Below are 17,103 nucleotides of genomic sequence, written 5' to 3' on the forward strand. Positions count from 1 at the left end.
GGTGAGAGGGTTATATATATTATATATATATATATATAATATATATATATATATATATAATATATATATATATATATATAGTATAGATTATTATATATATATATATATATATATATATATATATATTATTTCACATAGTACAGAGTGGGCAGTGGCCGGGTTATATATCTTTAAAGTTCGAATGAACCCCTTCAAGTTGACTAATTTCGTTGAAATTTATTCTTATTTAATTCAAGTACCATGTTTGAAGCCTATCAAAAAGTCCTCGATCTACACTCGATACGTGAAGACAGAGTACTATTGACGTATTAATTTTATAACCATATATGTTGGTTCGCGATAGGTAGATTTAATGCATTTCGAAATAAATCCGATTGTTCACATTATTCCAAACTTGTTAAATTGAAATATATGGAGTAAAAAGATTGTGTGCGTGTGTATATATATATATACATAATTATATATATATATATTAATAATATTCATATATATATATGGATGGCATTACTGTTAACAATAAGGATTACCAGGTTAATGTTTCTCGCTACATCCAAAACAGATAGAGGCTGGGCAATTAGATGTCTGTAAACAGTATATACTAATTATATGATAACTATTAATTAGAATGTTTGTAATACATAATATATGTCACTGGCTAGGTTATCACTCATGTACTGTGAAATAGATCAAAGATTATATTAGTCTCACACAATTTATAACTGGATAATATTTCTAGAATTTTTTTAAAAGAAAAAAGGTAAAACAAGAAAATTTCAGTAAATTAGCCTTAACTTTTTTTCCTCTTACCCGCCCTAATTTCAGAACACCCCCCCGCATTTTATTTCATTCACCAAAAATTACAACTTTAATGCACCTTAGCTCCCTCCACAGTTCGTCTTATCCATCCTTTTTTTTATAATTAATAACTGAAAAATATCTTTTAAAAATAATAGAAATATATTAAAAATTTACTATTTTTCTTCATAAAACAAAGTAAGGGTAAATTTAGTTTATTTCGCACAACTAGATCCAGTAACGGTAGCCCTCTGAAAAACATCTTTTAAAATTTTAATGGGACAAATATAGATTTAAAACTATGGAGAAAAGTGTAAAAGTGATGATATATATATATTATATATATATATATATATATATATATATATATAATAGGCTAAATGGCGCTATCCTAATTAATAAGGATAAGAGCACTTGTCCTATCAAGTTGCTCTTGATGATGCGATGAATTACCGAATGCGATGATTGGCGGAGCCTGTTGAAGTTGATCTCGAGTATTTGGAAATATGCTAGAACTAAATCATCATAAATTTTTGATAACTGGTTTACATGGTGATGCAAAGTGTCGTAACATTCGACAATTTTTGAGGCCTATACTGAGGCCGTTTTGCCTGTTTAATAACGGTGTAGAGCAATCCCAATTAACTTGAATTTTTCGATTACAAAATTTTTATATTATTAGATAAATGTTAGATAACTCTGATTACGAAGACTGAGAAAGTCTAACCTCTATTTTTAGAAGGTAATTCATTTGATGACCGTATTTATTTTTCAACTCTTAAGATGAACTTGATAATGATTTTTAAATATTCCAAATTTGGTTTCCTAAACGATTTTCTAATTGTGTAGATCAATCTTCAACGTGCCTGATTAAATCAATTTTTGAAGTCCGATCATTCAAATCGACTAGATAGGACATAGCACCCATCCTATTAATAGATAGTAAAGCCCGAGACCCTATAATATATATACATATGTATATTTGTATATATACATATACATATGTATATATGTAAATATATACATATACATATGTATATGTATTACTATACATATCCATATGACATATGTAATATATACATTATAATATGTATGTATATATATAGGTCGCTACTATACATATTATGAGTACGATCGCCTCGTACTCAATAAGGTTGTTTTCGATGATAGAGCTTCCGAATCGACGATCCACACCGTTAAACGTTATTTACGTCATTTAAAACTTCTAAGAATCAAATTTTATAATTTTTCGACATCATTTACCTTACGATCAAGAGGTCACAAATTTGACAATTTTTAACGGCCGGTATGGGATACTTGCTAGTTTAACGGTGTAAAAGAATCGGAATTTGTTGAATTTTTGATAGAAAATTCTATTCACTACATAGATAAAGATCAATAACTCCGATCTTGAATTGAAGGATCCGATCATCCTTTTTTAGGACGTCGTTCGATTTTGACCGTTCATTTTATGCCTACTTGATGGACTTTATTATGATTTCAAAAATTTACGAAATTTATTTTCTAGAAGTTTCAAATACTTTAGATCATAATTAACGGAGTGAATCGTCAATTCGGAAGCTCCATCATTGAAAACAACTTATGAGTACGAAGGCTTCAATACTCATAATAGTATAGTAGCCATGACCTATATATATATACAGCTCATGATCGACTCGTTTATTAACAAGTCGAATACGAGCTGGCTCACGAACAATAATATATATATATATATATATATATATAGAAAAAAAATTTTGAATTTTAGCCCAAAAAAAAATGAAAAATAAAATCATCAAATCTATTATTCATCACGTCTAGTATTTGAACTGTGTTAGTAATTAATGATGAATTTAACATTTTTCTTATTTTTATAAAAATTTTGTTTTACATTCTAACATCCAAACAGGTCCTAAGAGAACTAGAAGCTATCCAGGAGGCACGTGATGCCCTCTTGAGGGCCCGAAACTGGGCCGCTTCGATGGGCCCAGAAGTAGAAGCTAGCGGGCCCCTCCGACCGGAGGCCCATGATCGGCGGCTTGCATGGGCCGACTGCGTGCGGCTGTACGAGGACAGCGAGGAGCGGATCGGACGGCTGGTGATGACGATGGCCACCGGTCGGGAGTACGACGCTTCGGATGCCACCACGTGGATAAGCGGTGCCATGACAGCGCATGCCACGTGCGTGGAGGGACTGCTGCTGCAACGGAGGAACACATCATTCTTACCGCCGCCGCCGCCGCCGCCGCCGCCACCGCAACAGCAACTTCGAGATGTTCTCAAAAAGGCGCTTTACTTGCACGTCACAGGGACCCAAAAGGAAATGCACGGTGAGTGACCGTTCTCAATGTTAGCACACAGAAGTAATTATGCCAACGTTCTCGATGTTAGTACACAGAAATAACCATGTCAAGTGTGTAGTCGAATAATTTTAACATTTAACGGTCATGCGTACCACGTAGTCCCTGTAACAGACTTTTGGGCATCTAGAACTCCAACTGAATATTTCGGATTTCCAGTTCACCATCTGAATCCTTCGAATCAGAACCTCTCCTAAACTCAGGACTTTCGGATGCTCACAACCAATTCCGGGCATCCGGAATCACTTTGAAACTTAGGTTTTAGTGACACTCGTTCCCAAATTCTATTTTTGCGTCTGTTTCAAGTCAAACATGTCCAACTCATCCCAAAACTCTCTAGAGACACTAACCTTCATCTCATACTGCGGCCTTGTCAATTAGCGTCGGTCCAATATATTACAACTTTAGTCCTTGAACATTCTTATTGTAATAAAGTTCCACAACTTAATTTTTTTTAAAATAAGTATTGATAAATTGCTAATATCAAAAAGTCATATAATATTTTGATTATTATTGTATACTCAAGTAGAACATTACTACAATTCAGAAAGTCGACGATTAAAATCTCACATGCTTTTATTGTTTAAGCCAAAAATTACAATTAATTAAAGTTTGAGCACTAAAGTGTCATGTGTCTTATAGTTTGAGCTAAAAATTACAGCTAATTAAAGTTCGAGAACTAAAGTGTCGTGCGCTTCATAGTTTGAGGGCCAACAATTAATGTAATTTACTCCCAAAAAAGGCTTTTTTATAGTGCCAGCATGTGTTACTTATTATTTTTTAATCATTTGGGTAATGTTAGTCACTTTAAATTATTAAAATAGCAACTTGTTCGGTCAATTGAAAATTTTTGAAAGTTTAGGCCTCAAAATATGAAACTTTAAAAGTTTAGATAGTCAGTTGCAAATATGTGTTACTTTGGATAGTTCTATTTAATTTAAAGCACAAAAATATAGAATGTTTTGTTGTGCTTTTTCTTATGCAAATCTGTGCGTACAAAATTTCTACTTGCTTGTTGATCCTGCAGCTCCTCAACCGTTGGATTTGGATCACACTGAGAGAGTAAATTTTTAGTCCCATATTTGTTAATCGTACAATGAGTAATGACGTAGGTAAGGTAAACCATACCGGGACTTATCTGAACTATGAATTATTTTGAATCTGTAATCCGACTATTTAAAATTTTGATTTTATTATTCAATTATTTAATTTGTTTGATATTTGAGTCGGTCAACAGTACTCTAACATTGGAATTTAAGCTAACTATTTATTTTTATTAATTTATAATTGTAAAAATTGTATGAAGTGTGTTAATTAAAACAGCAAAGATGAACGACACATTCAAAATTTGAAATCAAACAAATTAAAAGATTAAATAATAAAATTAAAATTTTAAAAGATTGAGCAGTCAACTCAAGATGATTCATAGTTTAGATAAATTATGTAAGTTTTTACATAAAATTAATTATGGGACATATCATTAACAATAATATTGTACGGATCTTGAGGCGATCCAACGGCTAAAAAGTCATAACGTATCGGCTAAAAAGTCATAAGCACAAATGCTCTTATACTTTTAAAAGCACAGGAGTTCAATTCTTTTCTAGAGTTGAGCTCTTATACTCTTAAAAGCAGAGGAGCTCAATATGCTTGTGATTTTTTAGCCATTGGATCGTCTCAAGATTTGTACAGCACTAGTAAAGGAGACTTAATGGAACATATCATTAATAGTGTTGCACGGATCTTGAGGCGATCCGACGGCTAAAAAATCATAAATACAAATACTCCCGAGCTATTAAAAGCTCGGGAGTTCAATTCTTTTCTAGAGTTGAGCTCTTATGTTTTTAGAAGCACAGGAGTTAATCTGCTTGTGATTTTTCAGCCATCAGATCATCTCAAGATTCGTACAGCACTAGTAAAGAAGACTTAATAGAATACATCGTTATAGTGTTGCACAATCTCGAGATGTTCCGACAGCTAAAAAGTCACAAGCACAAATACTCTTTTAATAGCACAGGAGCTCAATTCTTTATGTATGTTTTATCTATGTATAATATTTTGCGTGAATTGCTCTTGGATGCCTGATGCTCTCAGGACCGTCCGATCGGAAACCAACGGCCGATAACGCAGGACTACTCGCGGCACGAAATGCATCCATGAGTAGAAGTGATGCAGATATGGTTGTTGCTCAGGATGGTTCAGGGAACTACAAAACTATCGGTGAAGCCGTCGACGCGCTTCGCGGGTGGCGTCGACGGAGAGGCAACGACCGAGTAGTGGTCTATGTGAAGTCCGGAACGTACAAGGAGAATGTCGAGATCGATCGGCACATGAAGAACGTGATGTTCATCGGAGACGGCATCGACAGGACAGTCGTCACCGGCGACCGCAACGTGCCTGATGGTTACACTACCTTCAGCTCGGCCACATTTGGTATGTCACGGTAGAACCCTAATTTGCAAACGGATTCGGGTTGGCAGAGCTCCCGCGCCGCCCATCCCGAATGGGACAGGAAATGAGGCAATTCAGGACGCACGTGTGTAACACATGACTAGATTAACAGAGAAGTCAACGGAGGGTGTAACTAAAAATAAAAATAAAAATTATAGAATACTTAAGTGATTCAGCTAGAACTACAGAATAATAAAGTAGAAAAGTAGTAAAGGACACGAAGAGTATCTGAAGTTTTTTTTTTTCGTAAGAAAGTACGAAACGTGATGCTAAACTAACCAACTGATAATATTTCCCAGGCGTTTCCGGCGATGGATTCTGGGCAAGGGACATGACATTCGAGAACAGCGCTGGACCAGAAAAGCACCAGGCAGTGGCCCTAATGGTCGCCTCCGACCGCGCCGCGTTCTACCGGTGCAGCTTCCGCGGATACCAAGACACGCTCTTCGTCCACTCGCAGCGCCAGTTCTACCGCGAATGCCATGTCTACGGCACGGTCGACTTCGTATTCGGCAATGCCGCGGCGGTCCTGCAGGACTGCGACATCTATGTGAGGAAACCAATGCCCCGCCAGTCGAACGTGATCACCGCGCAGGGCAGAGACGACCCAAGCCAGAACACCGGCATATCGATCCACGCGTGCCGCGTGAGGCCCGCGGGGGACTTCACGGCAGTGAAGGGGTCGTATAAAAGTTATTTAGGGCGGCCGTGGAAGGAGTTCTCGCGGACGGTGGTCATGAAGACGGATATCGACGGTCTGGTGCACCCGGAAGGGTGGGCGAGGTGGGAGGGGGAGTTTGCGATCGGCACGCTGTACTACGCAGAGTACATGAACACCGGAGACGGCGCGTCGACGGAGATGAGAGTGAAGTGGCCTGGGTTTCATGTGCTGCAGCAGGCAAGTGATGCAGCCCCATTCAGTGTGGAGAGGTTCATAGATGGCAAGTTGTGGATCCCTGAATCTGGTGTGCCCTTCTGGCTTGGAGTATAGTTTTAACCTTTGTGCAGGTCCAGTTCAGGTCTACTATACTACTATAAATGTTCAAGAAAATAGATTAGATTGGTTTATTTGTGTTATATCATGTTAATTTGTGTTATTTTTTTCAAGTTAAATAACTTTTTGTTATTCTGATTTTAGGTGTTTTCGAGTAATGTTGTGTTATTATTGTGTGTTTGAATTGTGTTATTTTGTGGGACGTAAAATATTTATTGGAGTTGAGCTTGAGTTGAGCTCGGCTACTTGTAGAAGTTTGCGGTTTTTTGTACTATTGACAATTGATTATATTAAACTAAATCTCGAGTTTTGGAGTCTCTAGGAGCCAAACTTCTCTTCTTTTTTTTTGAGAGAGAAAGATAACATGTTACCCGTTTCGTTTATTTTTTTAGAAATAAAGTTGGAAATGTAAATCAACTAGTATTCGAACTTGAAACCTCGGGTACCAACCACCAAATCCTTTATCACCTGCGTTAGAGACAATAGATAACTTCTCATTTATCTAGTGGTCAAAATTGTTTAAAATTGACAATTTTAGTTATAGATATAAATTATTTGCAAATTTAATGATACAGAGTTATGCAAATTAAAAAAGCAAGATCAGTATCTCTGTTTGAAAATACTAGTGCGATATTATTACTTTTTATAAAATTTTTATTTTGAACCTTTTATTTGAAACTACTCAATCACTAGATACATGATATTAAAAAGCAGCAAAAAATAAAATAGAGATTTCAAATATTTTAGATTAATTATGACAGAGCCAGCCTTTTATTTTTGAAAGTCATTTTTGAAAGTCATGTCATCGAAAATAAAATAAAAGCATGAACGTATACCTCCATGACAATATTATCAAAGACAGTGCTATAAAACAAACTGAAAAGCTACAAAATGCTTAAATATTTGGGGAAATTTTTGCATAGAAGCATCATATGGCACTCTCAAAGAGAGCACACTCAGAAATTGCTCTTAAAATTACCTAAAAACAAAAACAACAAAACAAAAAACAAAACAAAACATATAAATATTTGCTTCCACAATTTATGAAATTAAAAGCAGCTATAAATTTTTCCGCAATTTGTCATACAAAAGCTCTCTCCTTTTGCTGCTGAAGCTGCTGCAGTAGCTGATCCATTTATTCTTTCATGTATCAAAACTTCAAAAACCTTACACTACTTCAATATTTGTTCATCAAGACATGCCACTTCAACTTCAACTGATACCAAAGAGGAGATATCCCCAGAACCCCTCGCGACGACCGAGAATCGAAAACATTGAACTGCCGCCGCCTCAACGAATCCAAGAGGACCTGCGCAGGCACGGCCGGGAGAAGCGCAGGCACGGCCTCGGCCGGAACCGTTCCAGCCAATTCCCGCGCCTTCTGGAGGTGAGCGCCGGCGGCCGATGCCACCTCGAAAACTACATCCGACAAATCCTCACCCGATTCCATCCTGACCTCCGATCCACTGCCCGATCTTATCAATAACCCGTGTTTCTCCGCCACATCGGCGGGGATGTACGGAACCTTTCCCGAGCGACTTACGTGGTGAGGCAGAGATTTAAGCAGCAACAGGAGCCCGCTTGCTTTCCCAATATGTGAGGCCGCGTGGTCTGCGGCCGTAGATGCGATCCCACCAGCTTGAAGAGTCATGTATAATAAAGTTGACTGGGTATCTTCTGCATACTTCTCAAGATCACTAATTTTTTCGGGAATGGAGTACTCGTCTCGGTTTGCGTCGTTTATTCGAGCATCCAATGACCTTCTGAGCCAGTGCTTGCTGATCTTGTGGTCGGAGACAACCGAGGAAAGGGCTTGTGCCACTGGGTGCTCTATCAGCTTCCTGGAGTAGATCTTGTCGATGGCTTCTTGCCACCAGAGGAGACGCATGAGGCCGATCTTTGGGTCGGAGGCGACGTCCATGGCGCGGGCGGTCTCGACATTGAGCGCGCGGAGGGCGAAAGCAGCCCTGCGCACAGCCGGCGGGAGGTGGAGGAGGCAGAGGTAGTGGTGGTAGTCGTAGCTGCGGACTTGCTGCACGCAGTACGAGAACGCGGCCCGTAAGGTATTGTTGACAGTCGAAGCGCCATTCATGAGTTCCCTCCGAATAATGAGGTGTGGCGGATCAAATGTACTGCATGAAGGGGAGGGAAAATAAGTCCATATGATTTAGCGTAGTTTACATAGGAGTTTACAGCGATTGCTCGTGAGTAGAACCACATATCAAAACAAATTTGTGACTCTGGAAATAAAGTACCTATATTCTATTTAGGTTCAGAAAAATAGAATATATATGCATGAACGCAAGAAAAAAGGAAATGAAAACAGGAAAAAACTATTCCACAAATACAGTAGCTAAACACTATCATATTCGTATGCATTTTTCTTTTCCAATTACAGACACACATCAGATAAATAAATAAATAAATATATACATAGAGAGAGAGTTGAGCTGGAATGCTACTAGTAGCAAATGTGCTCCGTTTCCACCCATTTGTTTTCAATAAGGGAGCCTCCAAATCGATGGTCAGCACCATTGAACACGATCTATACCACTTTAAGTATCTGTATCTAAAAACTAATTTTTAAATTTTTTTGACATCATTGACCTAATGATCAAAGAGTTTCAAAATTTATAATTTTAATGGTTAATATGAAGCGTTATTTCATTTAATGGCATAAAGATATCCAAATCTATATATATATGTGCATATATATAGAGTAGGACTGTTGTCCTCTTAAGAGGATAGCAGCCCTGGCCCTTTCAAGTTGTAGGCTGTCGATCTTTGTTCAAAATCCGTGTCAGGTAGGGAGGAGGCATTGGTTCGAGGCTTGTGAAGAACCCTCGTCTCCTTTCCGATTAGTTCAAGGCTGCAACTTTCCTTCCTTCCTCTGAACAAGTTACACCATAGCTGTTATCATGCCATCAAGCTTTTTCGCTTTACAGTGGGTTTGTTTTCTTATACTACATCTAGCCTTGAAAGCATATATATTGTAAAAATCTTTTGCTTCATTGACATAAGGAAACTCTACATGATTTCGTTCCTTCATGTTGTGATTTTGTTGATTTTGTTTGTTTGTCGTAAGATTCACCGGCTCTTGCCTCACTACTATTCAACCCAATTAAAGACGAGGTTCCAAGCACAACTTCCGTACCATCGAAAATCTCCAAATCACAAGAAGCGACCCCATCATGAATGGTGTTATGGAACTCGAAAAGTCCATCAATTGATCCTCGCACTTTAAAAAGTTTACTAGAAAATAGATATAGAAGGCACAACATAAAGCTAATTAAGAAGGATATTAATAATTGTAGATGAAAACATCTTAGAAAGAAAAAGGTCAACTTTATATTTAGATGCACATTGCATGAACAGAACAATGGCCAAATGAAGTCATATAACATACAACAAAATAAAACTTCTAATTGATAGAAAAATAAAATCTCTCTCTCCTCTTGAACAGAAGAGAGTGACAATCTCCATTGCCAGTACACTATGTCTCCTGCTTCTGAGCAATGGATTTTCTTTTGTTCTTTTTCCCCTCTATTGATGCTAAACCAGCTCCTTTAACCTCTGCTCCATCAAATTCCCATACGTCTCCTCCCTACCTGACATGGATCTTGAAGCAAGATCAATGGCCTACAACTTGATAGAACCAGGGCTGCTATCCTCTTAAGAGGATAGTAGCCCTACTCTCTCTCTCTCTCTCTCTCTCTCTCTCTCTCTCTCTCTCTCTCGTGTGTGTATATATATATAGAAGGAATCAAAGAAATAAACAGAACAAATAAATTAAAAGTTCAGTGAAAAGCACAATTTTTTTTCTTGGAACTTGTTCTTCTTAGTTTTATATGCAACCGAACGGCCTATTAGCTAAAGCAAAAAGTAGCGAGCTATGTAATCATATTCTGCATCAGAATTTATGATTTGAAGCTCAAGGAACTCTATAACACACACACACACACACACACACACACACACACACACACACACAAAGTTTCAATTTGACTGGATGCTGATCCAAACTAAGATCCCAAATCAATCCAAGAAACACTTCAAATTTCAATTGATCTATTTTACGACGTTGATCCAAATTGACCACATCTATAATATAGAACCTAATCTTAAAAGTACCATTAAGCAAAGCCTTAATATCCATAAGTTACGGAATTAGTTTTGATCTCGTGATTTTGAGTCTCTATATATATTCGATCTTTTAGTTTGAAGACCTTTTCAACCCATACATAACACCACAACCTGGAACTAACAATGCCTTTGAAACTGATAAAACTAAAACTGTATGCACTAGGCACCCAGGCCAATAAAATATTGAAGTCGTACGTAAACTAGGAGTATAAGCCAACCGATGAAACGCTACAGACGTGTTTCCTATGACCAAGATAGACCAGGCCTCCATAACTCACAGTAGTTTCTAAACTATCAACATTCATTTGTTCTCTCTCTAAAAAGTGGTTGTGCTTTTTACTGCAATGGTACCATTACAATATTGTAGGTGTAGATTCCTTTCGACCCGCAAACTAACACATCTAATGCTATCTATTGTTCCAAAGTACTTCCTCTAAACTAACACAGCCAATGTCAGTGTCGGTGTCGCACATGGTTACTAATTTGTGGTATCAAAAACACTATCATGGATGTATTACATACCGTTAGGGGCGCTTTGAATTACGAAATTAAAAGTTCTATGTGAAACAAATGCAACCAACTGTATGAAGCATCTGCATCAATATTTCCTTCGCGAACCATAAATTTAGAAACAGTGCTTTCATTGGGAAGGACAACATTTTAAACACCGGTGGAACTTATTAGCGCACTTTACTCTTCAATTGCTGAACAAGCTGGTAAGTTATCCATTCAGGTTCATCTGCATTACAACTTTTAAAACTTAGGGTCTGTTGGGATGCACGAACATCTTGTTCAGCACATCTCTTTAGTTTACTCAGAAAGAATGTAGGAATTAGTAGATGAGGAGTATGGTTAGATGAGTAGATGCAAGAACGTCATACCATATTCGGCCTCAAAAGTCATTTTCTTGGAATAAGATAAATCAACCCATTGGTGGAATGCCCTATCTAACGAAATCCTGGATGCCAACCATAAAAGAAATTGCTAATTCTGCGCAAGTTACTACCGGATATCTTGCTCTGACATCCAAACAAGCCCTTGGTTGCTTCGCAAGTGGTCAAACCTTTCATAAGGACGACCTGAAATTTTAGTCGGCTTTTCAAGTGTCTCGTGTCACAAACAACATTCGAATGTACTATCCCCTTCATGTCACAAGCAAAACTCGGCTCGACATAGCTAATTGACTTCTTATTTTGTCCGAGCTGCGAAAGTAGGTGGCCTATATATATTTGAATGCCAAAAATATTCTACGAAAGCTAATACCGACGAAATATGAGTCCACACCACCAAAATAGCCATTATCAAACCGCTTCTTTCTGTGTAACCACCGAGTTGATTGCAACGACCCGACCCGCTAGCAACAATAACTCGTTGGGCCCAAACCATCGGCCCAAAATGCTTAAGCCCAGTTATTATTACTAGTGTGTAGGTCTCATATAAACTAATCGGAATCTATTGGGGGCGTTACAAACTCCCCCTGTTTAGACCCTGACGTCCTCGTCGGGTCCAAACCAGATCACAGACAGACAAACCAGGACCATTATCAGGCGATGTGAGATTCTAGAGGTGGCTCCTACGGGTTCAAGAGGTGGCTCCCACCAAACCCATTGGTGTAGCACTTTGTTCCGCATAGCACTTAGTTCTCACACTTCCGGCTGGTATTCGGCTCTGATACCAATTGCAACGACCCAGCCCACTAGCAACAATAACTCGTTGGGCCCAACCACCGGCCCAAAATGCTTAAGCCCAGTTATTATTACTAGTGTGTAGGTCTCATATAAACTAATCGGAATCTATTGGGGGCGTTACATTGATCGAGCTTATTGCTTAGGGTTTCCTACGAGGTCGTAAATCGCACGGCGACTAGTTAGTTAGTAATCCGTCCATTGGTTCAATGAGCTCGAATCGGTCGAAGTTAACCGGTTAAATGACGAAGAAAAGCCATCGAAACCGCTGTTTTTCTCGCAAAGATCTCTTCTTCATCCCCTCCTACTAAGTTCGCGGACGATGCCCTAGTTTTTCAAATACTAAATCAGCTGAGAAACATTCTTTTTTTTTTTTTCTGATCATCCCATTTCAGTGCACAAATTGAAGCGAAACACGACAAGATTATTTAACACATTATTAAGTAAAGAAAAGGGAAAAGGGGAGAGAAAAATGAATATGGGAGACGAGATGAGGTGCATTTATCAGCCAAAAAAGAGAAAAAGTGAGAACGAATCGAACCTTCAGTTCTTGCCCAGGGGCCGACCCTGACCGACAAGGCGCGGCCCGGACGGGATTGCTCGGCAGACGGCACTGGGGCAAGTGGGGGATCCCCGGCAGGCAGCAGCAGCGGCAGCAGCAGCCGGCAGGGAATCAGGAAGGGGAAGGACGAGGGGGAAGCCTTCTGTGGTCTTCTGGCGACCGGTGAGAGACATGTTAATTTTATTTTGGCTAAATTACAGGAAAACTCGTATAAATTTTTCCTTTTTTTTTTTATTTGATTACTTTCAAAAATAAATTACTTTCACACAGTATATATAGTAAGTTAGAAATATATTTTTTAAAAATTTCACTTTCGTATATTATTCCTACAAAAATTTTAATATTTTCAAATGTAAAACACTATTTATTTTATAAGAGAAATGACCTTTATGCCATCATAAATCATGTCCATTAAAGAGGGATAAAAATGTCAAATTTTATTAACTAATTAGGGTTGAGTATTTTAGTTGTGGTTAACTGATTTTTTCTAACAAATCCTAACAGCAGGGACATATTTATAAAAATCAAAACTTTTGCAGAGACAACATATAAAAATTAAACCTTAGAGAGATATATTTGCTATTCCCTATATTTGTAGGGACCTGTACAAAATTAATCCTTCAAAAATTTATATTTTATCTCTTTAAAATTTTAAAAATATTTTCAAGGAGTATGTCGTTAATAAAAAAAACAAAATAACCAAATTATTCTTATTTCTTCTATAAAAAATAATTTTTTAATATATTTCTGTCATTTTGAAAGATATTTTTAATATAAATTGTAAGAAATGAACAGAACAGTAATGGAATCCTGATAGATGAGGGCTAAATACAATAATTTGAAATGCTGATGAGGTAAAATATAAAATTTTGAAAGTTAGAAAAAAAATAATAAAAAATAAATATTTATAAGAAGGTTTTCTATAATTTCGTCTTTTTCTTTTTTTACCGTTTAGGTTTAAGCCATTAACTTACTTTCGAATAAACAACAACGGAAAAATTATTTTAGCTTGAACTTTGACTCCACTAAAGTTATTTTTACATTAGTCCCCGAGGTTCCAATCTAGTGTTCTTTTGATCGTTGAATCTTTAAGTTCTACTTTTCTTATAGTAAATTCTTAAAAGAGTTTTGTTTTAGTCCTCATATATATTTACTAATAAAAGATAAATAATTACCTACAACCAGTGAATCTGTACATCTATATAATATTCATTATCAACTATTTTTTTTATTGTGTATTTCAATTCTTATCATCCATTAGATTACAAAACTATTTTCTAAATAAAAAGTGAACCTCAGTTGAAAGTATGAGATGATTAGGATTTCTGAAGTACGAATAAATATGTATTAGATGCAGACAATAATTTTTACTTTAAGATAATAATTAAAACAAAATGTTATTGACGATATAGAGACTAAATGGAGATCTTATTAAAAGTTTTAAGAATCTTCAATGCTGAAATAAATAGTTTGAGGATCAAAAATGAAAATTGACTAAAAGATCAAAGGACTAGTGTTTACAATTTACCTATTCTAGTAGGATGTACCAACCCTTTTTTAAGTTTTATATAGTAAAAAAAAAAAAATTGATCAGATAAGTAGTAGAAAAAGAGATCTTTGTAGAAGAGGAGTTATAGGATTACACTCCAAAGTGTGTTGTAAATTTTACACTTCTAAAAAATGCTTGATGACCTACTAAACTCAAGTTCATTTTCAGAATAATGTTATCTACGTACTCTAAAGTAGCAAATTATTCGCAATAAGCTCCTCAACTTTTTTTTTTTTTTTTTTTTTTTTTTTTGTTTTCGGGTGCGTGCAGTTTTTTCTTTGCGGGCTGCAATGTTACTGGCATATCCCACATCCCAAAGTGAGAGGTACCACTTCATCTAAAGGCCATTAATTTTTTACTTATCAAATCAATACTTGTTTTATTTTTATCAAAAATTATTTGAATTTTTTTGAATCCTAAAATGGAGGTGTTTAACCTCTTCTTGTGGTGTGGAAGTAGAATTTTTCTATTTGGATTGTGATCTTACAACTTAATTCCATGTAAAGGCTATAATTAACAAAGTTATCTTATCATTTTTTTTTTCTTTTTAAACTAAAAGCCAAAAAGAATTGTTTAAAGTCTTAAACTATTAGATTCGGAGTTGTAAATTTTACAATCTTTTTGGGTCGTAGACTTAGCATTTTTCTTCTTTTTTTTTTGGTGGGTTTGGGAGCCGTAAACTTTAAATTGCTTGCTTATTTTGTGATTTAGCTATTTTTATTTAAACTATATTGTAGTTTAAAGAATTGTTTAGTCTCTTAAATATTAGATTCAGAATTGTAAATATTACAATTTTTTTTTGGATTGTAAACTTTTTTTTTTGTGTGTTTTTTGTGGGTTGGGGGGAGCGGCAAAAATTGCTGCTTATTTTGTGATTTAGCTATTTTTACTTAAACTATATTGTAGTTTTAAAAAAATTACATATAATTTTATTTTTATTTTAGCCAGACAATAAAAGTAATACTGTAAAATAGCTTACTTAAAAACAAAAGGAAAAACTTCAAATACCACCATGTGGCTTCACAGTTTCTCACTCTAGTACCCTATATTTAAAGTGTATTATTTTCGTACTCTGTGATTTTATTTTTCTCTTTTTGTTATCCCAATCAGTGACAAAGTTAAAACTAAAGGGTACTAAAGTGAATATTCAATAAACTATAAGTGGGATATTTGAAGTTTTTTGTATATGATTTAACGAAAAATTAATGGAGGGGCTGACGAAAAGAGAAAAATAAAATCATAGGATACTAAATTGGTACACTTTAGACTATAGGGTACTAAAATGAGAAAGTGCGAAACCACATGCCCTCGGCCGCAGCCTCGCCATCGTCCACCCCTTTGTCCATATCCAGACACACGCCCTCGCCATTCTCTGCCGCCAAGATGAGCAAGATTGAGAAGGAGGAGTTGAAGAATATGAGGGTAATTTGGTTATTTTGTCACATTGTGAACATTTTTGTTTTTCAAAGAGGCAAAATGTAAGTTTTTAAATGAAAGGGAAGGAACGTGAAAAAGCGAGTATTTGACAGCATATCTATAACATATTATAAATTCTCAAAGAATTTAAGCTCTGTCCGCGTTTTAGGGAAAAAGTGGGCCCGCCTCTTCTCTAAATATTAGGAATAAGTTTTTTAATAGAGCCTACTTTTCCTCTCTCTTTAATTAAGATTGGTCATTTAATTAAAACTTTTCGGTTCCTTCTCTCCTCTCAAACACCCCTCCGTCTCCTCCCTCTCAATCCACGTTTTAGAAAAAAAAAAATGGGACATGCCTCTTCTCTAAATATTATCTATAACATATTATAAATTCTCAAAGAATTCAAGCTCTCTCCGCGTTTTAGGAAAAAAGTGGGCCCGCCTTTTCTCTAAATATTAGGAATAAGTTTTTTAATAGGTCCTGCTTTTCCTCTCTCTTTAATTAAGATTGGTTATTTAATTAAAACTTTTCGGTTCCTTCTCTCCTCTCAAACACCCCTCCGTCTCTCCTCTAAATATTATGAATAAATTTTTTTAGCAGGCCCATTTTCCCTCTCTCTCTTTAATTAGGAGAGATCCATTTAATTAAAATTTTTGAATTCCTTCTCTCCTCCCATACGTCCCACTGTTTCCTCCGTCTCAATCCCGTGTTTTAGGAAAAAAGTGGGACTTGCCTCTTCTCTAAATATTAGGAATAATTTTTTTAGTGAGATCCACTTTCTCTCTCTCTTTAATTAGGAGGGGCACATTTAATTAAAATTTTTGGATTCCTTCGCTCCTCCCAAACGCCCCTCCATCTCCTCTCTCTCAATTTTTTTTTTTTTTTTCAGTCCATCCCAAACCCCTTCCACTCCTCTCTCTCTCTCAAATTCTCTTCTTCTTTTTTTTTCCCACCCACCCATCCGCCTGCTCTTCTCCGTCTTATTCTTCTCGATCTAGAAATAACGCAAAGGGTCCAGTAATGGCAGTATTAGCGTGTTAGAGAACGAGGTGGTTATGGAGGTGGGCAACAGCGGCGTGCAGTTCCACCCCCGCAGATATTAAAAAAGAGCCTATGGTCTCTGTGGCGGGGATGCAGTTCTTTCTCAA

The 17,103-nt window shown here is 36.5% G+C and overlaps 2 protein-coding genes across 2 annotated transcripts; one reads left to right on the forward strand and one right to left on the reverse strand.

Annotated features, from left to right (window-relative positions):
- LOC109727511 (pectinesterase) lies at positions 2,777–6,597 on the forward strand. The gene is made up of 3 exons (XM_020257652.1): positions 2,777–3,125; positions 5,250–5,588; positions 5,906–6,597. Exons 1-3 carry the CDS (start codon positions 2,777–2,779, stop codon positions 6,595–6,597), a joined length of 1,380 nt encoding a protein of 459 aa, XP_020113241.1.
- LOC109726949 (NADH dehydrogenase (ubiquinone) complex I, assembly factor 6) lies at positions 7,468–13,173 on the reverse strand. Its single transcript, XM_020256775.1, has 2 exons — positions 12,970–13,173; positions 7,468–8,732 (listed from the first exon to the last, which is right to left on the reverse strand). Exon 2 carries the CDS (start codon positions 8,690–8,692, stop codon positions 7,778–7,780), a length of 915 nt encoding a protein of 304 aa, XP_020112364.1. The 5' UTR covers positions 8,693–8,732; positions 12,970–13,173; the 3' UTR covers positions 7,468–7,777.

This window comes from Ananas comosus, linkage group 22 (assembly GCF_001540865.1).
Source record: "Ananas comosus cultivar F153 linkage group 22, ASM154086v1, whole genome shotgun sequence".
Classification (NCBI taxonomy): domain Eukaryota; kingdom Viridiplantae; phylum Streptophyta; class Magnoliopsida; order Poales; family Bromeliaceae; genus Ananas; species Ananas comosus.